Source organism: Rhinolophus hipposideros, assembly GCF_964194185.1.
Source record: "Rhinolophus hipposideros genome assembly, chromosome: 10".
Taxonomy (NCBI): Eukaryota; Metazoa; Chordata; class Mammalia; order Chiroptera; family Rhinolophidae; genus Rhinolophus; species Rhinolophus hipposideros.
The window spans coordinates 10,809,504-10,833,059 of NC_138056.1; the positions used below are offsets into that span (position 1 = coordinate 10,809,504).

The 23,556-nt window shown below is 39.7% G+C and overlaps 2 protein-coding genes across 2 annotated transcripts; one reads left to right on the top strand and one right to left on the bottom strand.

The window, feature by feature from the left end:
- Positions 1–6,318: 6,318 nt before the first annotated feature.
- On the top strand, positions 6,319–7,333 carry LOC308503341 (olfactory receptor 1S1-like; the record flags this gene model as incomplete). The annotated part of the gene is given in 4 exon segments (XM_081062665.1): positions 6,319–6,633; positions 6,636–6,674; positions 6,677–6,805; positions 6,809–7,333. Coding segments are annotated over 4 exon segments (1,008 nt in total).
- A 14,956-nt stretch (positions 7,334–22,289) lies between these two features.
- Positions 22,290–23,237, bottom strand: LOC308503261 (olfactory receptor 9Q2; the record flags this gene model as incomplete). Its single annotated transcript, XM_081062421.1, has 1 exon — positions 22,290–23,237. Exon 1 carries the CDS (start codon positions 23,232–23,234, stop codon positions 22,290–22,292), a length of 945 nt encoding a protein of 314 aa, XP_080918547.1. The 5' UTR covers positions 23,235–23,237.
- Positions 23,238–23,556: the final 319 nt, after the last annotated feature.

Genomic DNA, 23,556 nt, shown 5'->3' on the forward strand with positions numbered 1-23,556 from the left:
TTAAGTGTACATTTCTGGAACCAGGACAAGAAGCATTGGAAGAGAAGCCGTCTCCATCTAATCAGTCAGTCTTGCTGGGAGCTCTTTCCATGTGTGTATTCATCATTCTGTCCGCTGCCAACAGTGAGTCATTCTTGCAAACAAAGTTAATATTCATTAAGTTTCTATGCCTAGGATACTTTATACAAATCCTAGGAATGATGTTCCAAGAAATAACAAATTTTGGAAGCAAGTAAGTCCTCAAATTGGTAATTTTGACATGTGATTCTGTGTAGGGCTATTAATCTTTTGGGAAATATGAATGCCTACTTATTAAAATACAACCCAATGATATTTACAGGCTTTTTCGAGTGTTTAGTTATTCACTATATAGTCTATAGTACTTGGTATACACTAATCCACCTAGTATTATAGCTATTAAACAAATTTAGATACCTATAATAATGAGTAAAGAGTATAAAGAATGTTGAAAATATTTTAAGAATGATTTATACTTTTATGCATTCCTGAAAATTTCCAGGAATTCCAATTTCTCATTCACACATGTTGAAGACCATGTATGTTTGTGCATGTCTGTGTTGTCTAATTATAACTAGGAAGTATAGATGGAGAGACGCTAGATAAGGAAATGATTGAATGGGAGAGATTATACAACAACACATCCTGGGCAGACAATTTGTTGTACGGATATTGGATTGGTAAAAATAACGTGCAGTACCACATTATCAAAAATCTAAGTGAAATACACATAATTCAGACAGAAAAAGTCAAAAACCATATGATTTCACTCACATGTGGCATATAAAACTGAAAGCAACAAATGAACAACACAAAGAAACAAAAACTCATAGACAGACAACAGCTTAGTGGTTACCAGAAGGTAAGGGAGGGGTGGTAGAAAAGGGAGAGGGGGTCAAATATATGGTAATAGGAAAACTGACTCTGGATTCTGAGCATACAATACAATATACAGATGATGTATTATAGAATTGTACACTTGAAACCTACATAATTTTACTAATCAATGTCACCTCTGTAAATTCAATAACAAACAAACAAACAAATAAATAAATAAAATCTCAATAGGTATTTTCATAATGATAACCACATTCCTCTCTCTCTCTCTCTCTCTCTGTCTCTCTCTCTGTCTCTCTCTCTCTCTCTGTTTCTCTCTCTGTGTCCTTCAGTAGTGACTTTAAAAAACATTGTAAAGTTACAGATTCTAGTGAAAATTGGCAGAAGCTGAAAATATGGTGATTATGCTGGGTCCTGTATTTACCCACTAGTTCCAATTTGAGAATTGTCCTAGTTGCTTCTTATTGGTTTCAATCCAGCTCTCATGAAAAGGAAAAAGTATGGTGTTCATTTCACTGAGAAAGAGGCTACTCAACAGAGATGGGGCAGAATGTTGTATCACCATCCCAAGAGACCATAGACCACACAAATGGGTGATTTTTATGAAACTATTTGAGAAAGTTATGGCATGAAGTTTCATGCCATAAGACAACAATTGTTTCAATAAATATTTACTACACATAAATTTCTTATTTTTAAACAAATATTTAAAGGGAATCTACTATTTGCCAAAGTCTCTGACTCCATGGATCTAATGTTCATGAGGAGAAAAGAGACAATAAAAAGAAAAATTGGGGGAGCAGGGTTTAGGATAAGAAGCAGAATGCTGACAGAGTGACTTGGGAATGAAGAAGAGACCATTTTATGTGTCAGGCACTGGGTTATATGCTTGAATTCATAGGAAAACCAAAAAATAAGATACTTGCTGTCAAGGAGTTTAAAGACTACTGGGAAAATAAGCACGTAATTATAAATCATTTTTCTAGAGTAGAGGACAATAATATACGCAAGACCATGGTAGTCTTCCTCAATATAAGTTTTGGTAAGTTCTTCTGTTGTTCCCCAAGAAAGGTTTACTTATTTTTTATTTGTTTTATGATCTAGGAGTTCTTAGGAGCCCTAGTTCCAAAATGTCTAAACTGACAACTCCCTCCCATACACACATATGAGGTCACAAGCCTCCACTAAGTCCCTGTGGTTTTGCCTAAGTGCCTCCTGCTGGCTATTCTATCCTGGGTTCTATTTTGGAGAAATCATCACATCTGGTCTCTTCTGTCTTGGCTACTATGGATTCACTTCCTATTATACTGTCCGTGAGGATGAATCTTCACTCCGGGGCTTATCATACGTAGGAGCTTCCTTGGCTCCACTCTGTCTCCCAGCGTCTGCTTCCAGAATCCCAGCAAAGACATTAAAAGCATGCCAGGATCAGGCCTCAAGCTACAACTTCACAACTTTATGTCTTACTTCTTTGTGTAAACCTCAGTCTTAGCAACAATCTCATTACTAAACCCAGAATGTACCAGGCATGGTCCCACCATCTGGCCTTTGCTCATACTGTCCACCTACATCAAAATTCCTCTCCGTGTCTCCACACCTACACAAACCCCACCCATTTTTTTAAAATGGCTCTAGTTCACTTCCTCCATAAAATATTTACTTACTATCCCAGTCCATAGGCAGCTCTCTGCCCCCCAAATTCCTGCAGCATTTTCCTTACCGTGCTTGATACCTTAGGGCAACCATTTAACTCACCTGCTGTTGGTAACTACAAGCTCTTGCTTCTTGTTCACATGTTATATTTTCAGGTCAACTGTGAACTTCTGGAGGATAGAACCTGAGTGCTAGCCATCATGACTTCTTCAGAATATTTAGGCCAGAACAGGATATTGAGTAAAGCATAAGTAATGTTTCATTAAAAACTTTGAACATATAAAATGCAGTCAGAGGCTCAGGAGATTTTTCCAAGTCTTCCTCTTTAGATAGGACTAACATTCAGATTCTATCTCCATAATTTCACAGCATGGTAGGGAAAATGGGCTTCCCATTCCTGAAACTTTGAACCAGGGTAATTCTGAACTCGGGAGGAAAGATTGCAACAAGCAGTTAACAACAACCACAACCGAAACAGTCAGGACAACTAAGAATTTGTACCCCTCAGGGAAAAGGTTCTGGGTCCTACAGAAAACAACCAGATCAGCCAAAGTGTGAGCTAAGAGGGAGGAATCTAGTCAGCGGTAGAGGAGGGAGATAAAGGATATCAGTCAGAGCCTCAGTGCCAGTTACAGACATGAGGACTGCAACTTGTTTAGCTAATACTCTCACTGTAGTTTTTCAAGAGATCAAGAATGACCACCCCCTTAAAGCGGTCTCAACATGGATGATATCGCCCCAAAGTGGGCAAAATTTAGTACTTGGAGGGTAAAAAACAATTAGATATTTGAATGGCTTATGACTCTCCAAAGCTCAAGCTTGTCTGACAAAATCTTATTCCATAGTATTTATTTTCATGAGAGGTGGAAAAGATTGAGGATAAAAGATCTATAAAGGCTCCTTAAGGGTTTTTCTGGTGAATGACAAATAAAAGATTGAAAAAAACTGCTCTAGACCGATTGGACGTGTGCTTCCCTTCTCAGAGTATTTTCATTCTCTTGGGAAAATGGAGGCACTGGATTGTGCTATAGAATATCAAGATAATGAGAGGGCATGAGTAGATGTATCAAAAGAGGGGTATTGCATTGGACACAAACCTTACATTACCTCCTTCTTTCTAATGACACTCACCTCCCAACCTCTGCTACCTCTTTCTAAGGTCTCTCAGCTAGCACACATTCACATTGAACCTACATGCCAAACCTACCACACAGTTTCCCTTCTCTTCCAGACTCAGGTTAACAGCCATATTGTGGAACATGGCTCCTGACTTTCCGTGTCCACCTCGAGGCCAGAAGATACAACCTGGAAGTTCGTAAGAGTCAAATCCCCATGGGGTGAACCTTGGCTGATGGGAAGCAAGAAATGAGAAAGAATAGGGCATATAAGTATCCCTTCTTTTCTCCACATACTGAACTGCTCCCAGCTATGATTTCTCCTTGCAGAGGTGTCCTACATACTGAGCAAACATATCTGATAAGTTATCTCTGGCTCTTCCATGATTGTGAATAACCATCCTTGATGTAATACATTTCATTGCATTGATTTGTATCTAGTCCAGCTTTAGTTCCCTCTATTGTCCTCCTTACCTCCCTGGGGTTTTATCTTCCAAATAAAATGTCAAGATATAAATTCTTCCTTCAGAGTCTGCTTTCTACAAGGCCTATGCTAAGACAGTAGTTGTCTTAGTCCCTTCAGTCTGCTGTAACAAAATACCCTAAACTGGGTGGCTTATACCCAACAGAAATTTATTTCTCATAGTTTTAGAAGCTGAAAGTCTGAGATGAAGTCACCAGTAGGTGTGGTGTCTGGTGAGAGGCCACTTCCTGGTTCATAGACAGCCATCTTCTGGCTGTGTCCTCACGTGGTGGAAGGGGAGAGAGAGCGCTTTCAGGCCTCTTTTATAAGGACACTAATCCCATTCCTGAGGGCTGTTCTCAAAACTAATCACTTCCCAAAGACCCTACCTCCTAATACCATCCCTGGGGATTAAGTTTCAACATATGAACTTTGGGGCAGTGGGGGGACACAAACATTCAGACCATAATACCGTGTTTCCCCAAAAATAAGACCTAGCCGGAAAATCAGCTCTAATGTGTCTTTTGGAGCAAAAAAATAATATAAGACCCGATTATATTATATTATATTATATTATATTATATTATATTATACCCAGTCTTATAGAAAATTAGACTGGGTCTTATATTAATTTTTGCTCCAAAAGATGCATTAGAGCTGATTGTCTGGCTAGGTCTTATTTTTGGGGAAACATGGTAGTAACAGAAGGAGTTTATAAATATGCCTCATGGACAAGTTGTAGAAACAAGGATTCTGCTTCAACACACATTTCCTTCCTAGCTGTGACTAAATAGATAGACAGACAGGTAGATATAGATCAACTTACTTTTTCTTTCTTTTCTATCACCCGTTATTTTAAATATTAGTCACGAATAATTGTACAGTTAGTCCATAAGTTAAGTTGTTTCCTCTTGAGGAGGGGGTGAGTGTTCTTGATTTGAGTAACAAATAGCTACACTTTATTATGAGGCACACGTACACACTAGAAGAAGGGATCTACTAATTCAGGCTGTGAGTTTGTGCAGCCTCCCTTGCTCCTGTCCATTTCAGGGTCTGTTTTACCAGCCTTCCCAATGTATCCGTGAACCACTCAATACCATTTCAATCCATTTCATTTCAATATTTAAAAGCCAGAGTTTATTTCTTTTGTTTGCAACTAAGAGCCCTAAGTGCTGAATCACTGGGCCCTCAGATTCCCTTCCTACACTGGCATTCATTCAAGTGGTAAAGAGGCCATAGACTATCCCCTTCCATTAGAGATGGCATCTTTTGGGGGTCATAACCCATATGACTAGAATTTATCAATTCTTGAAGCTTAGTGAATTTCCTCCCTCATCTCTTTATGATCCTTTCATAAGAGAGCTACCCTATGACCTCTTAGAACTACAGCCTCCTATACCCTAAGCTGTAGCTCTTGGTTGGAGCCTCAACAAGGTGACTTGAATCCAGTGACTTCCTGCATGATTTACTTGGCCTCTAGGAAACTCACATATTCATGCTATGCCATGGGTGAGGAAGCAGGATTACTTTACGATGCTTTCCCCTTACCCTGGCCACAGTGCGCTGATCCCCTGAACCTTCTCATTTAGAAGTGAGAGGCAAACACGTGTCTTTAGGTTCATATGTGTCCTCTAATTTTTCTCCATTCACCTAACATCTAGCCATAAGTAAAGTTCTGGTCTCCCCTTCTTATACACATTCTCCACGATCGGTTCTTTTGGAGTCCCCTCCTAACTTGAGTGGGAAGGAGAAGCACCCACACAACAGTACCTTCCCATAAGCATTCTTAACCCTCAATTGTTTCTACTTACCAAACTCTTCACTTTAATGATTCTTCAAATTTCTGTCTTAGATTTAAAGGATGAGGGTGAATGGTGGGAAAGGTCTTTGGGACCAGATTGTTCATTGTAAAGTAATCCTTTCAGGGATATCTAGCATCTTTAGAACATGGAGTACACCTCACACGTTACCCTTAACTGGGGGCATTTAACTACATTTGGAGCCAATTGTAAAAATCACATTCAGAATTAGAGTTTAAAACGTGTTCGTTGAGAAGTATCTGTCATGTCTCTGTCTTTTCCTTCTAAGACATTTCCTGAAGCTCTGCACTGCTGACGTGGCTTACTAAGTAATTTTTCTCCACCCTTCATTTCCCTTCAGCCTAGGGGGAATGCCCACCTCCTTGCAATGGCTGCAGCTGAGTGGTACCATATTGGGGTTCCTTGTGGGGGTATGGAGACTTTGTGTTCCTTTCCTCAGATCAGCAGAAATATGTGTCAAGGAAACCAAAGCACCAGCTCTGAATTCCTCTTCCTGGGACTCTCCGACCAGGCTGAGCAGCAGAAGCTCCTCTTTGTGCTTTTCCTGGGTATGTACCTGGTCACTGTGGTTGGGAACGAGTTCATCATTCTGGCCATCGGCTTCGATTCTTACTTTCACCCCCCAATGTACCTCTTCCTTGCCAATCTATCCTTTGCTGATATTTCATCCATTTCCAACCCAATCCCCAAAATGCTGATGAATATTCAGACCAACAGTCAATCCATCTCTCCTATACAAGTTGTATCACACAGATACACTTTTCTATTGTGTTTTTGTCATCGTTGACAATTTCCTTTTGGGAGTCATGACCTATGACCATTTTGTGGCTGTCTGCCATCCTCTGAATTACACCACCATCATGCAACCTAGGCTCTGCATTTTGCTCACAGTCACACCATGAGTCCTCAGTAAGATTATTGCCCTGACACACACTCTTCTGCTCCTTCAATTGTGCTTCTGTGACAATAGCACTCTTTTGCACTTTTTCTGTGACTTGGACCCTCTGCTTAAACTGTCCTGCTCAGACACAATGATCAATGAGCTTGTCTTATTTATCGTGGGCTCAGTAGTCATCACCTTTCCCTTTGCCCTCATCCTCTTCTACGTCTGCATTGTCAGGACTGTTCTGAGAATCTTATCCACGGAGGGGAAGTGGGAAACCTTTTCCACCTGTGCCTCTCACCTGACAGTTGTATTGCTCTTCTACGGGACCATTGTGGGGGTTTATTTCTTCCCATTACCCATTCACCCTGACAACAGATATAAGATTGGTGCGGTACTATTCACTGTGATCACACCTATGGTGAACCCCTTCTTCTATAGCCTGAGGAACAAGGACATGCAAGGGGCCCTGAGGAAGTTCATCCACAGGGAAAGCTTCCTCCCTTTGATGCCCTGGGCATCTGAACTCCATTTATTCCCATAACCAGAGAGTGCTGAGTGGGTGTGGACCACCTCATTCAAGGAAATGTCAACCCTGGGTTCCTTAAGCATTGTGCCTTGCCTATCACATAGCCCCTCCATGGGTATGTGACAAGCACACATTTTCTGGTGCAACTGCATTTCAGCAAAGTCAGGTTACTCATCAATTACAGATTCCTCCAAAACCAATTGTAACAAACAGATGGAAATGCCCTGGTCAAGTCAAAGCCATTTCAACAGGACTTTCATATATCTTGGATCCAGTCTACACCTACACAATTCTTGAATTAGATGCAAAGGGGATTTGATTGAAAGTCAAACCTCCGACTATCCTGAGCCTGTGAGAAGACTACAAACTCGCTTTGATTGCTTTCCTTCCAACCGCCATGCTAGATCTACTAACCCGGACTTTAGTGAAGGAATCAGGCACTTGTATTCTGAAAACATCCCTCAGTGGCCCTGATGTGTTAAAGACTCACTGAATCACATGATTCAGAGCTGAGTTCCATTCCAGCTCTGGGATTTTGTGAAACTAGATGCCTACTGGTTGATGGAGGTGTCTTTTGGAATCCATCTTAAAAACATTCCATAGCTACCCAGAAGAGTGTGTTCTTTTTCTTTATCTAAATCCTCTTTTTAAATATTTCCAGCTCTGGAGCAAATTATTCCTAGTTATTAAATCTAATTCCTCTAACAATTGCTCTGTAGTGTAGAGAAAAGACCTGGTTCTAAATCTTGGCTTTTCAGCAAGTTGTGATTCCACTGTGAGATCTAAGGGAAATCATCTAAAGCATTGACACTTATCTTCTTCATCTGTAAAATAGGATTAATAATCCTATCATCACAAAACTGGTTGTGGCTAAATGGACATGTATATCAGACAATTACCATAGTGCCTAGTATATCATAGACACTTAAAAAAAAAGTGTTGCTTTTTTTGTAACTGTCCCTTGGTTTCCAACTGTAATCTACCGGCCCTACCAAACTAGGTTTATTTGTCCCCAGTCTAAGTTTACTTCTATTTTTCTCTATACTTATAAAAATCCAACCTTTTTAAGAGAAAACATATAATCAGCCATTTGCTTTTCTCTATGGCATCTCTTAAACTTTTATGTTTCATTTGAGTTTTCATTATGAATATAAAACCACCTGCTTTTACATGGGTTACCAACTAGCCTCTTAACTGTCCTGCCTTCCTCAAGTACCTCAAAATCCATCTTATTGCACCCACAGCTTCAACATGAAACATCACAGAGCTCTGCTTTTATGATTTCATGTGGGGTAGTAGAGAGGCCTAGATTTGTAACCAAGAGACTTAGAGTCTGGCTCAGCTCTGCAGCTAACAACTCACTGTGTGACAAAACCATGTTATTTACTTCAGTTTCTTTTTCTGTAATATAACAATTAGGCTAGTATGAACAAAGAAATTTTTATAACAGCACGTATCATGAAAACACATGTATGCAAAACAGAGTATGCAGAAAGAGCTGCCTAGGAGGAGAGCTGACGATATCTTAACAGTGGTTGTAGCAGATTTTTTTCCAAAAAATGGTCAAAACAGTATTTTCCAGTCCACATGCTCTTGATGAACTTGGCCATGGTCCCATCACAAGATGCAGTCTATGCTCCTCCCCTTGAACCTGGGGAACGTTGGGAACTCATTTGATGAATAGAGTACCCCCAGAAATGGTGCTGTAGGAAGTCTAGGACCTAAGAAAAGTCAAAACAGCTTCCACCTGGCACTTTCTTTTTCTCTCAGAGCATACACTTCTGGAGCCCTGAGTTACCATGTAAAAGGTCGCACTACTCTGAAGCTGCCATGCTGGAAAGGCCAGTGGAGAGACCACATAGAGTTAGAGAGAGATGCCCAAGAAACCCCAGTTGTTCCAGCCTATAAGTCTTTGAGTCTCACCAGTCAGTCATCCAACATATGAGTGAATGAAACTTCAGCTGATCCCAGTCTCAACTCTGACTACAAGCACATGAGATCCCAGGTGAAAATTGCCTGGCTGAGTCCAGTCAACTTCTAGAACTGTGAGAGATAACAATAAAATGATTATTATTGTTTTAAGTCCCTATATTTTGGGATCGTTTGTAACCGAAATGGTGGTTTCGTTTCATAGGGAAGAGTGATTAATATTATATCCTGTTATTGCTTTAACATTTTACAGTGGCTGGTATTTTAGGAAGGAAAAAAATGGGTTTTTTTGTAAGGAAAATAAACTGTCTTGCCTACTAAACCAGAATGGTGCCAGAATCGTCTCAGTTACACAAACATCAATTGGGCAGATCTGCAATTTTCTCTTTATTCTGTTTTCATCTAGCCCATATTTGATATAATAAGAACCATCAGGGTTGGACTCAAGTCATATGGTTTAAATTGGTTGCCATCCGTGTGGGCCTGTCCTGGTCTGCTATTACCCACAGCGTGTAGGTTCCACAGGAGGCTATATCCATTCTAAGGTATAGCTCTATCTGCAGTAAGTAATGGGGAAGCTGATTTGGCTGGGAATAGACTTGTATGCAAGTGGGGAGTTTGCCTGACAAAGGGAATTAGGATTAAGTTTGGGACACAAAAGACAATTGATTAAGAAAATACAAAATCACAAACTTTTATGAAGACCTTGACAAGTTTTCACAAAGAAGAGGCATAAATCTGTACCTAGATGCTTTCATTTCCTTGAATCCTTCTCTTATTTGTCATTTTCAACAAACATCTATTTTAAACTTTCACCATACCAGGCACTGAGTCTGGCCCCAGGACTAAAAGGATGAATAATTCACAGTCCATGCCCTCAATGTACTCATAAACTAAAGACAGAACCTGGCATAAAAATAATTTAAGTGATTTTTAAGATTGGGTAAGCAAAGACAATATTTAGTCAATAATTAATGTCATTAGATTTAGAAAGCATAAAGATTTTGTGCAAAGCACGGTCAACTGAATTTTCTGCTACTCTTGTTCTTTTGTGTTAACCATACCTGAGAAAAGCCAACTGTGTTTTATGAGTAAATTAATAGAAACCCCTGCCATCTAATTATAGGTAATACAAATGCAAGAGAAATGCCTGGAAAAATAAAGAAACAAAACAAAACAAAAATCCATACATTGAGTAAGAATGACTTGTAAAACCTAATGTATAAACTGTTAGTAAGATATTAATTCATTTATTCACTAAACAAATATTTTTGAGTACCTACTGACAGTCAAAAGGAAATAAACAACACCATTGCTTTCTTGGCTGTTACATCACAGTGCATGAAACAGACAATGAACACATGATATAAATGATGACCACAATACAAGGTAGCAAGAAGGCCTATGATTAAAAAGTAAAGCAGGATCAGAGGACAGATGATGACAGGGTGGAATAGCTATTTTATGTAGAGAGGTTTGAGTTTGAGCAAGCCTTTCTTAGGTATTTGGCTGAAAACTGAATAAAATAAGGGAGTGAGCCATGAGAAAATCTGGGAGAACACTTTCCAAGAAAAGGGAAGAGCAGGTATAAAGATCCTGGTGCAGGAATAGGTTGGTATATTTAAGGAAGAGTGAGGGGATTCAACCAGAGGGAAGGAGAAGTTGATATAGTCAGGAGGGTAGTTAGGGCCCCAAACTGGCTGAATCTTGTAGGCTATGATAAAAACTTCAAATTTTTAAAAAATACTTTAAATATTTAAATCCATGGGATTGGATGAAATTACCTAAAGAGTGACTACACAGGGAGAAAAAGACCTATGACTAAGCCCCAGGTAATTCTAACATTTAGAAATAAGGACCCAGCAAACAAGTTTGAGGAGCAACAGCAAGGGAGGTAGGAAACCAGAATAAATAGTGTCAAGAATATGGAGGAAGATAGTGAAAATTCTTCCAAGAAAAAGGAGGGATCAACTGTTTCAAACAACACAGGATCGAAACTATCACTCTTGAAATCATACCTTCTGAGAGCTATCACCTCTAATGAGCTCTCAGCCAGTCCTGCATCTTCAGGGTTGAGTTCTGGTTGAAATTGCCTAATTCAGAACATATTTCTTAGAAGATTAAAACATCCCAAATTTCTTCTTTGCCTCCATCTTCCTTTCACTGCCTCTCTCTCTATCCTCCTTTTAATAGAGGAATTTAGATGACTAGATGGCTCAGAACCACAAACCCCTTTTAAAACTGGCATATGGCTTTAGGCAATACCATCTGTGACCTTCTTAACCAACGAAGAATTCTCAGAAACATCTTCTGCTTCCTTTGAAAATAAAGAGTGCTACACTGTGACCAAGTGTAGCTTATTCTAGAAATACAAAAACTGTTTAATGTTCCAAAAGCAACCAATGTAATTCACCACATTACTGAAAAAAGAATAAAACTCTATGGTCACCTTAGTGGATGTACAAACATCTGAGATCTAAAATCCATTCCTGATTTAAAAAAAGAAAAACTCTCAACAAACTAGAAATCCCTTAACCTGATAAAAGGTATCTATGAAAAATCTGCCTACTGAATGGCAAAAGACTGAGATGGTTCCCCTAAAATTAAGAACAAGACAGAAATTTACACTCTCTTCACTTATATTCACAATCATATTGGAGGTTCTAGTCAGTGCAATAAAGAAAGAAAAAAATAATAAAGTCACTCAGATTAGAAAGGAAAAAATTGTTTTCATTCTTCGATAACACAATTGTCTATGCAAAAAATTCAATGGAATCTACAAAAAGTTACTAGAACTAATAAGTGAGGTTAGCAGATTAATATAGAAAAGTAATTGCATTATTATACGCATACAAGGAAAAATTGGAAATGAAAATTTAAAAATTTTAAACATTTTTTAAAAATTTTTTAAAAATATTGCAAATATTTTCTCCCAGTTTTTTGCATTGTCTTTTGTTACTCTTAACAGTGTCCTTCAAAGAATAAACACTTTTAATTTTGGTGAAGTCCCATTTATCCATTTTGTCATGGATATGGCTTTAAAAAATTTAAAAATTTTTTTAAAAATTTAAAAATTGATTACAATGGCATCAAAAATAATGGACTACTTAGGGAATTCAAATCTGACAAAAGATTTGAAAAGTCTATACATTTAAAAGTACAAAACAGTAATGAGAGATATTAAAGGAGACTTGAATAAAAAGAGAGATACACCAAGTTCAAGGGTCAGAAAAGTCAATATGTCAGTTCTCCTCAAATTGATCAATGAAATTCGATGCAATTTTAATCAAAATTACAACAAACATTTTTGTAGAAATTGACAAATTAATTTTAAAAATCATATGGAAATTGAAAGGGCCTACATACAATAATTAAAATACTATGAAAATAGATGAAGTTGAAGTATAGTACTACCTGATTTCTAGATTTATTAGTATTCAAGACAGCATGGTATTGACATAAAAATAGACAAATAGATAACTGGAACAGAACTGAGTCCAAAAATAGGCCCACACATATGTGGTCAATTGATTTTCAACAAAGGTGCAAAGGCAACTCAGTGGAAAACAAGATAGTCTTTTCAATAAATGGTGCTGGAACAATTTGATATTCATATGCAAAAATATTTGCTTTGACCCATACTTTGTTCCATGTATAAAACTCAACTCAAAATGGACCCTAGACATAAATGTAAAACCTAAAACTGTAAACCTCTAGAAGAAGACAGAGGAGAATATCTTTGAGAACGTGGGGATAGGCAAAAAGTTCTTAAAAGATTTCTTGTATTTTTTAAAAGTGCAAGCCATAATGACAAAATGGATAAATGGGACTTCACTAAAATTAAAAGTGTTTATTCTTTGAAGGACACTATTAAGAGTAACAAAAGACAATGCAAAAAACTGGGAGAAAATATTTGCAATCACATATCCGATAGAGGTCTTCTATTCAGAAATATAAGGAGCTCTCAAATATCAATCATAAGAAAACAAAAAAACCCACTTAAAAATGGGCAAAAGATTTGAACAGACCCTTCATCAAAATTTACTAGTGGCAATTGCGCATATTAAAAGAGTAAGCATCAACATTATTACTCACCAGAGAAATACAAACTGAAACCACAATGAGGTACCACTACATATTATTAGAATGCTAACATTACAAAGGTTGGCCATACCACGTGGTCAAAGAGATGTGGAATACCTGGAATACTCTGTACTCTTGGTGGAAGTGTTAAATGATACAACCACTTTGGGAAACAGGCAGTTTCTTTAAAAGTTAACCATATACCTACCATTCAACCATCCTACCCTTATATAGTGACCTAAGAGAAAAGAAAGTGTATATCCATACAAAGACTTTTCATGAATGTTCATAGCAGCTTTATTTAAAAGAGCCAAAAACTATAAACAACCAAATGCACATCAACAGGTAAGTAAAAACACAACCTATGGTATTATATAGCCATGTAGTGGAAGAGCACCAATTAATAATAAGAAATGAACTATTGAAGAGATCTGTGATGGCAGAGTAGATAAACACTGTGCCTGCATCCTTCCATGAACACATTAAAATTACAACTAAATTATAGAAAAATCCACTTGGAGAATCATCTGAAGTCTAGCTGAAAAGAAGTCCTATAACTAAAAATATAAAGATGCCACATCAAGACTTATAGGAGGGGCAGAGATGTGAAATGGGCCCCAAACCTCCCTGTGGTAGTTGAGAATAAGGAGGGATATCTCAGCCACGTAGGTTCCCCCAGAGAAGTGTGAGAACCCAGCCCCCAACACTAGGCTCCAGCCCGGAATACTGGTGCCTGGAAGAAGAACCCCCACACCATTTAACGGTGAAAAATAATGGGGATTCTGACCGCTCGGGCCAGAAAACAGCAGGAAACCCAAGCATCCTCTTAAAGAGCCAGTGCACAGACTCACTCACAGGCACTCACCTTGGGCTCCAGAGGAGGGATGGTGACTCAGGGGGCCTCAGAGGCTTATGGGGGGGCAGACTGATGTGTGTGACTGCAGGGGAAGGACTGGAAGATAGTCGGCATTTTCCTAATGACAGGTCCTCCACTTGTATAGCCAGCAGGCAGGCAGGCTCCATCTTTCCTATGTTGAGCCCACCCCCACAGGCCAAATCTGAGTCTGATTGGCCCAGTGAGCTCCATTGCTCTGCCCTGCTGACTCAGCTGGGACCCTGCCTCACCCAACTTGCACACTTTCTCTGTGACCAGCCAGCCCCTCCTGCATTGCTCTCTTTCTTGGAAAACTATTTCTTGGAGTCCCGTGTTGCACTCTTTCTTGTAGTCCAGATCCCCCTGCAGGTGAAAACTGGCCTCAGTGTGCTCTGAGACTTTACTGAGTCTCTCCAGGCTCAGCACTGGCACCAAACCAGAGTCTATAATAACCTAGTGACACAACTCTTCCCACTCTAGTGACTCCCTGAAACTCTGCCTCACCCAACTCGCATGCTGCACGAGGCTTTATCAGCAGCTGAACCTTAAGGGAGCCAGCAGATAGCAACAGGCCTCTGGGTATCCTGGCCTTTTGCAGCATTACCCTAGGTCTGGTATTGGTGGTAGCTGTCCTCAGATGGCATCGTGGCCTCTCCCATGAGCCTGCAGGTTTAGCACCGGAAGGAACAACCATGGATCACTTTGAAGCCCCCAGGCAGTCACAGGCAGTGGCTGACCTGGGCCTGTACCAGAGCTCCTCCCAAGAGGCCCCAGAACCAGTATACTTGGAGGTTGACTTCAGACCATAGCAGAGCACCACCCAGTTAGACCTACAAGTGGCATACACAAAGGGTGGTCTCAATAGGTACCAGAGCCTACTGAAGCAAATCCCACTCAGTGGGGTAAGCTTCAAACATAGTATCCCATAAGCTAAGACAGGGCCAAAACCCACAGCCAGTCAGCCTGATGGTCAGTCCCACTCACTGATGTGCCAAAAGCAATCAAGGCTCAACTATAACAGGAGGGCACACACACCCCACACAAGGGACACTCCTGGAGCTCCCGGCTCAGATGACCAGGGAGACTGTGCCACTGGGCCCCACAGGACACCTATTATATAAGGTTATCTGGCCAAGAGTGGAAGATATAACATATCTACCTAATGCATAGAAACAAACACACAGAGGCAGCCAAAATGAGGAAACAAAGAAATGTGTACCAAATGAAAGAACAGGAGAAAAATCCAGAAAAAGAACTAAATGAAATGGAGGCAAGCAAACTACCAGAGACAGAGTTCAAAACAATGGTTATAAGGATGCTCAAGAAACTTAGTGAGAACTTCAACAAAGAGATTGCAAGCATAAAATAGGATACTGAAACCATATAAAAGAACCAATCAGAAGTGAAGAATAGAATAACTAAAATGAAGAATGCACTAGAAGGGATCATCAGCAGACTAGATGAAGCAGAGGATCAAATCAGTGATATGGAAGAGAAGGTAGAAGAAAACACCCACTCAGAACAGCAAAAAGGGAAAAGAGTCCAAAAAAATGAGGAGAATTTAAGAGACCTCTGAGAAAACATCATGTGTAACAACATTTGCATCATAGGGGTACCAGAAGGAGAATAAAGAAAGCAAGAGATTGAGAATCTATTTCAAGAAATCATGACAGAAAACCTCCTTGACTTGGTGAAGGAAATGGACATACAAGTCCAGGAAGCACAAAGAGTCCCAAACAGGACGAACCAAAACAGGCCCACACCTGGACACATTATAATTAAAATGACAAAAGTTAAAGACAAAGAGAGCATACCAAAAGCAGTAAGAGAAAGGTAACTAGTAACTTATAAGGAATCTCCCATAAGACTGTCAGCTGAATTCTCAACAGAAACTTTATAGGCCAGAAAATATTGGCACAAAATATTCAATGTAATGAAAAGCAAGGACCCACAACCAAGATTACTCTACCCAGTAAAGTTATCATTCAAAACCAAAAGACAGATAAGGAGCTTCCCAGATAAGAAAAGGCTAAAGGAGTTTATCACCACCAAACTAGTATTACAAGGAATCTTAGAGGGACTTCTTTAAGACAGAAAAAAAAAAATTAAAATTATGAATACTAAAATGGAAATAGCTACTTATGTGTCAATAATTACTTTCAATGTAAATGGATTAAGTGCTCCAACCAAAAGACATAGGAGGATTAATGGATAAGAAAACAAAACGCTTACATATGCTGCCTACAAGAGAGTCACTTCAGATTGAAACACATACACAGACAGAAAGTAAAGTGATGGAAAAAGATATTTCATGAAAATGGAAACAAAAAAAGCTGAGGTAGCAATATTTATACCAGATAAAATAGACTTTAAAACAAAGGCTATAACAAGAGGCAATGAGTTTTTGTTTCTTTATTTCTTTATTTGTTTGTCTTGTTGCTTCAGTTTTATATACCACATGTCAGTGACATCATATGGTTCTCAACTTTTTCTGTGTGACTTATTTCGCTTAGCATAATAATCTCAAGATCCATCCATGTTGTCACAAATGGCAGTATTTCATCTCCATTTGTGACATGAAATATTATAGTTCTACAGTTATCTGGAGCCAATGCTGACATTGGCCCAGGAGAGATAGTTCCAGACATTTCAAAAGTGAAGAGGTCTGCTGATCAGCTATGGGTCTCTCTGCCCATCAGTGCTCCTTGGGTGGTGTGTGGCATGAGCCAATCACTATAATAACACTAATTAATGTTTATAGAACTTCACCCAGCATCTTTCCATTTTCTATAGGCACCAAGTTGTTGTGAGAATAAATGAGATCCATATAAAACCTGGCCCAGAGTAAATGCTCTATAAGTTTTATTTCACAGTTGAGAAAGCAGACTGAAAGGCTCTAACTAATCTACAGCCATACAACTGAGAATCAGCAGAATGTGCACTTTGGTGCAAAATTCTGACCTTTTTCTACAGCACAAATGCCTCTATCACCTGCTACAGAAGTTGATGTGTTAGGGGAACATTTGCATGGCAGTTAACATTTGAAAAATGGCCCCTAAGATGCACTCTTTAGATTTGTTCCACCCCCATTCTGCAGTTTTTAAGTGATTTGTGCAAAAACGTGAACAAAGGCTGATGTGTGAACCCAAATCTCTTTGGCCACCAGTTTAATTTTTCCCCTATTGTCTTTTCCTAGACGTGCCTACCCAACTCTTTGCTAAATTTTTTGTCATATGTCCTTTAGAAGAAAGTTACTAGAGTTCAGAAGCTACCATTTATTTAATCTACACATCATTTTCTCATGCACAACTACATGCGCACGCACACACATGTGCATACACGCACACACATGTGCATACACGCACACACTAACACGTGCTGTTACACTGCACAATACTGACACAGAGAGACTATAAAGTGACTGTTGTTGACTGTCTCATACCTCTAAAGATTGGACTTTTATACATACAGTATAGGGAATATAGTCAATAAAATTATACTAACTATGTATGGTGTTGGATGGGTACCTCACTTCGTAAGGTATATAAATGTCTAATCACTATGTTGTACACATGAGACTAATATTATATGTCAACTGTAAATGGAAAATACATTAATTGTTAAAAAGATTGGGTTTTTACCTTTTCTTTACCAGGTAAAAGAAATAAGAAAAGCGCAATAACAATAAATTCCAGATTGAGTGCCTGTATAGAATGGGCAGCAGATCATAGCAGGAGACTGTGTGTACGGCAATTAAGAGCTCAGGCTGTGGCTGGGTGGAAACCTTACTCTACATTTTGATTGCTGACCTTGGGAAAATTGCTCAACCTCTAATTCTCTGGTGCCTCATCTACCCATAAAGCAGGGATAATTATAGAACAGACTTCATAAAGTTGTGCTGAGAATTAAATCAGATAATTCCTGTAGCAAACATCACAATTCCTGGAAGGCGGTAACTGTCTAGTAAATATCAGTTTGTATCTATTATTATTATTATTATTCAAAACCACAGACAAAATAGAAGGGAAACAATGAAAGAATAAATGATGGGATTTGGAAAATTTCTTTGTAGCAAAAGAGTAGTTGCATCTGTAGATAGCTTTTGAATTTACAAATATTTTGCTTCACTCATCAGGTATATGTTGTGCCAGACAATGAACCACACTCAGCAGATACTAGTAAATGAGACAGACATGGTCCCTGCCTCTTCATGCATTGACTCCTCAAAACTGCAGTCTCATAAGGTAGGTAAACCCAACTGGCAGATAAGAAAACTGAGGACTGAATCAAAATGGCGGTGTGAGGTGAGCCTCTGTAAAGCTCCCCTCAAATTTACAACTAATCGAACAACTATAACTCCACAAAGGACTCCCTGCACAGCAGACAGGCAAGACAAAGAGACCCACTACTGAATTCACCTAAAGGTGGGAGAATCGCTCGAGTGGAGGAGGAGGGAAGGGAGAAGTGCGGAGACGGAGCCGCGAGGGCGCAGGACGCAGACCTAGCTCAGCGCTCCGAGCTCCCTGCATCCCGGAACTACCGCAGCTGTGGGAGAGGGAAGAACTCGGACTGCTAGGGCTCCGCTTATGGCCCACAGGGCTGAGGGGGCAGCATATAACACGGCTGAACCCAACGCTCATGGCAGAGACCTCGGAGAAAAGACTGAGGGAAAAAGGCTGAACACGGTGGTTTAAGCCCTCACTGCGGAGCAGAAAACGGAAGCCTTAGGCACTGAGACTAGCCGCTCCCTCTCTACCCTCCCAGAGCTCGCCCCGCCCCCACCTGCCCGGTGCTAGAAGCGATAAAGTAGCAGTGTCAGATCAAAAGGACAGATTATTTGCTGTTCTGAGAACTGTGGAATGCAGACACAGATTTGCAGCCCAACTAGTTCCAGCAAAGGGGAGGGAGCTGTGGAAGTGGACCGGCTGTGGTGGTTGTCGCCGCCATTGCTGTGGGCCACCTCTCACAACTCACCCTGCCCTTGGCCCCACCTATCTGTTGGATCCCTGCAGAACTGCTGAAATAGATGGGCTCTGAATCTGGTGCAGAAAGAGCTTTGGAACTTCAAAAGCTCTCCACATGCTCACAGGGATTTGGCGCCCTATGACCCAGGCGAACTGTTAGCAGAGGAGAAGACCGTCTCTCAGGGAATCCCCCATTGTATGAGAAGCTGGAATAGTGCAGAGAAAACATAACACTACTGTGTGAGAGAGGGAAAAAGTTGCAGTCGGAGAGAAAATAAAACATTCTACCAACAAGTACTGGAAAACAAAAGAAAGACCTCTCCTATCAACCTGTTGCAGAAGCCACTCCTGTAGATGTCCAGAAAGAGAAATAATAAATCAGTATTTGCCATGAATAACCAAGGCAACAAGACAACTCAGAAAGAAAGTGAAAAGTCTCCAGAAAAGGAACTTAAAGATATGGAAATATGTGACTTAAATGACAGAGAATTCAAGATTGCAGTTCTGAAAAAACTCAATGAGATGCAAGAAAACACAGAAAGGCAATTTAATGAACTCAGAAACGCAATCAAAGAACAACATGAGCATTTTACGAAAGAGATTGAAATTTTAAAATGAACCAAATGGAATTTCTGGAGATTAAGAACTCAATAGAAGAAATTAAGATTGAAATAACCAGCTTAGGTAGTAGTGTTCCAGATGGAGGAAAGAATCAGTGACATCGAAGATAGGAACCTGGAAATTACACAGATGGAAGAAGAAAGAGACTTGAGACTTAAAAGAAATGAAAGAACTCTACAAGAACTTTCTGACTCTATCAGAAAGAGCAATATAAGAATAATGGGCATACTAGAAGGAGAAGAGAGAGAGAAGGGAACAGAGAATATATTCAAACAAATTGTTGATGAGAACTTCCCAAACTGTGGACAGAACTGGATCCTCGAATCCAAGAAGCAAATGGAACACCTAATTACCTCAATCCCAACAGGCCTTCTCCAAGGCACATTGCATTGAAGCTGTCTAAAATCAACGACAAAGAAAGAATCCTCAAGGCAGCCAGGAAAAGAAGACGGTAACCTACAAAGGAAAGCCCATTAGATTATCATCAGATTTTTCAGCAGAAACTCTACAAGCCAGGAAGGAGTGGAAGCATATATTCAAACTATTGAAAGAGAGAAATTATGAGCCAAGAATAATATATCCAGCAAAGATATCCTTTAGATATGAAGGAGGAATAAAGACCTTTCCAGACATACAGAAGCTGAGGGAATTTTCTAATACACGACCTGCACTACAAGAAATACTAAAGGAGGCTATTTGACCACCATCAACAGGGACAATTTGTGGCAACATAAAAAGGGGGAGAGTAAAGGCCTGAATCGGAATATGGGAATGCAGAAAGTAAGCGTGCTGAAGAAAATGGAATACTCTAAATATGAAACTTTCTTTTACATAAACTTAAGGGTAACCACTCAAAAAAAATCCAGAACTGAAATATATACTGTAATAAAAGAAGAAACAGAGGGAAACGTCATAGAGTACCACCTTACAGAAATAATAGACAACAACAAAAGGCAAAGAAACAATGGAGACACAGCCTTACCAGAAAACTAAAGATAGAATGACAGGAAATCCTCACATATCAATAATCACCCTAAATGTAAATGGACTGAACTCACCAATAAAAAGGCACAGAATAGCAGATTGGATCAAAAAACTAAACCCAACCATTTATGGTGGCCAAGACAGGGAAACAACCAAAATGTCCTTCGATAGATGAATGGATAAAGAAGTTGTGGTATATATACACAATGGAATACTATTCGGCGGTAAGAAAAGATGATATAGGAACATTTGTGACAACTTGGATGGATCTTGAGAATATAATGCTAAGTGAAATAAGTCAGACAGAAAAAGCAGAGAACCCTATGATTTCACTGATATGTGGTATATAAACCAAAAAGAACAAGACAAACAAATGAGAAACAAAAACTCATAGACACAGACAATAATTTAGTGGTTACCAGAGGGTAAGGGGGTGGGTGGTGGGTGATGAGGGTAAAGGGGATCAAATATATGGTGATGGAAGGAGAACTGACTCTGGGTGGTGAACACACAATGGGATTTATAGACGATGTAATACAGAATTGTACACCTGAAATCTATGTAAATTTACTAACAATTGTCACCCCAATAAAATTAATTAAATTAAAAAAAAAAAAAAGAAAAGCTGTTAGGTAGAAAGTGTAAATCTATTACATAATATTATAATAATAAAAAAGGGCAATGATAAAAAAAAGAAAAGCTGTTAGGTAGAAAGTGTAAATCTATTACATAATATTATAATAATAAAAAAGGGCAATGATAAAAAAAAATAAAGAAAAAAATAAGTCAGACAGAAAAAGCAGAGAACCATATGATTTCATTGATATGTGATATATAAACCAAAAACAACAAAAGAACAAGACAAACAAATGAAAAACAAAAACAAATGAAAAACAAAAACAAAAACTCATAGACACAGTTTAGTGGTTACCAGAGGGAAAGGGGGGAGTGGAGAGTGGAACATGAGGGTAAGGGGGATCAAATATATGGTGATGGAAGGAGAACTGACTCTGGGTGGTGAACACACAATGGGATTTATAGATGATGTAATACAGAATTGATCACCTAAAATCTATGTAATTTCACTAACAATTGTCACCCCAATAAATTTTAAAAAATAAAAATAAAATAAAAAGAAAACTGAGGACTGAAGAAATTGGAATTTAAAGGTAGACACTGGAACCTGAGAATAACTCATTCATTCAATAAATTGAGAACCTATGTGCTAGGTGCATTGCTAGGCTCTGACATACAGAAATGAATCTCACAGATTAAAATGCTTACTCTCATGCAGTTTACTTTCTAGCTGTGAGAATTAGACAATATCAAATATGTAAAACATAGTACACCAGATGGTGCCTGGTAGTACACAGAATAATAAATCAGAATGTGCAGGTAGGAAGTACGGGTCCAATTTTAAGTAGGGTTGTCTGGGGAAGTCTACCCAAGTAGACTATACTTGAGGAAAAACAAAGGATGGAGTAACTAAGGAATGACATATTGGAGAAGGGTCTACCTAGGGCCTTCCGGAAGCCTTTGATCTGCTCAGGGCTTTCAGGACAGCCTCCTTCACCTCCTTGTTCCTCAGGCTGTAAATGAGGGGGTTCAACATTGGGGTCACCACTGTGTAAAGCACGGACACCACCCGATCCTCCCCTGAGGACTGGCCCGAGTTATCTCGCAGGTACATGAAGATAAGGGTGCCAAAGAAGAGGGACACAGCGGTGAGGTGGGAGGCGCAGGTAGAGAAGGTCTTGGCCCGGCCTCCAGCTGAGGGGATCTGCATGATGGCCACGATGATAAACAAGTAGGACACCAAAATCACCACCATGGAGGCAGGGATGACAAAAATGGCAAACACAATTATCACTACCTCCTGAGTGAAGCTTTCCCCACAAGTGAGTTTTAACAGAGGAGGGAGGTCACAGAAAATAAAGTCGATCTCATTGTTTCCACAAAAGGAGAGCGTGAAGGCTGTGACTGTTCGAACAAAGGCACTGACCAAACCAGCAATGTAAGCCCCGGCTACTAAGCCCCAGCGGGCCTTTTCGGTCATGATGGTGACATAGAGCAGGGGTTGGCACACGGCCACGTAGCGGTCATAGGCCATGATTGCCAAGACGTAGCAGTCAATGGAAGCAAAGAAGGTGAAGAGAAAGAACTGAGCGGCACAGCGCGCTTGTGAGATGGCTGTGCCGTGGTCCAGTAGCACAGCCAGCAGCTGAGGGACGATGACGGAGGAATAGCACATGTCCACCAAGGAAAGGTGGCCCAGGAAGAAGTACATGGGAGTGTGCAGCTGGCGATCTTTGTGGATCAGAATGATCATTCCCGCATTCCCCAGCAGAGTGACAAGATAGAAACTCAAAAACAGCAGGAAGAGAGGTAGCCCCCACTCTGCATGCTCAGTGAATGCAATGAGGAAGAAGTCTGTCACCACCGAGTGATTCCTCCCCGCCATCCATTCAGCATTTTACTTGTGAGGGCGGAGACAAGAGCCGGATGGGGGACCCCTGTGGAAAAGTTCAAGTCATTTCAAGTAATAAAGCTTTAAATTGGGTATCTGACTTCAACAAACTTTGCCATCTAATGTGGAGATAGACAAATATAGAGCTCGTAATAATGTAATATAAAAAGTGATGGATGCTTCTATTATACAGGAATGGAGAGCAAGTGATTCTGACTTACAAGTCAGCCCTTGTTCTGGCAAATCTGTCCCCAATTAGCTGTTTGATCTTACACATGGCAGTTAACCTCTCTGAACCTCAATTTTCTTCTGCAGA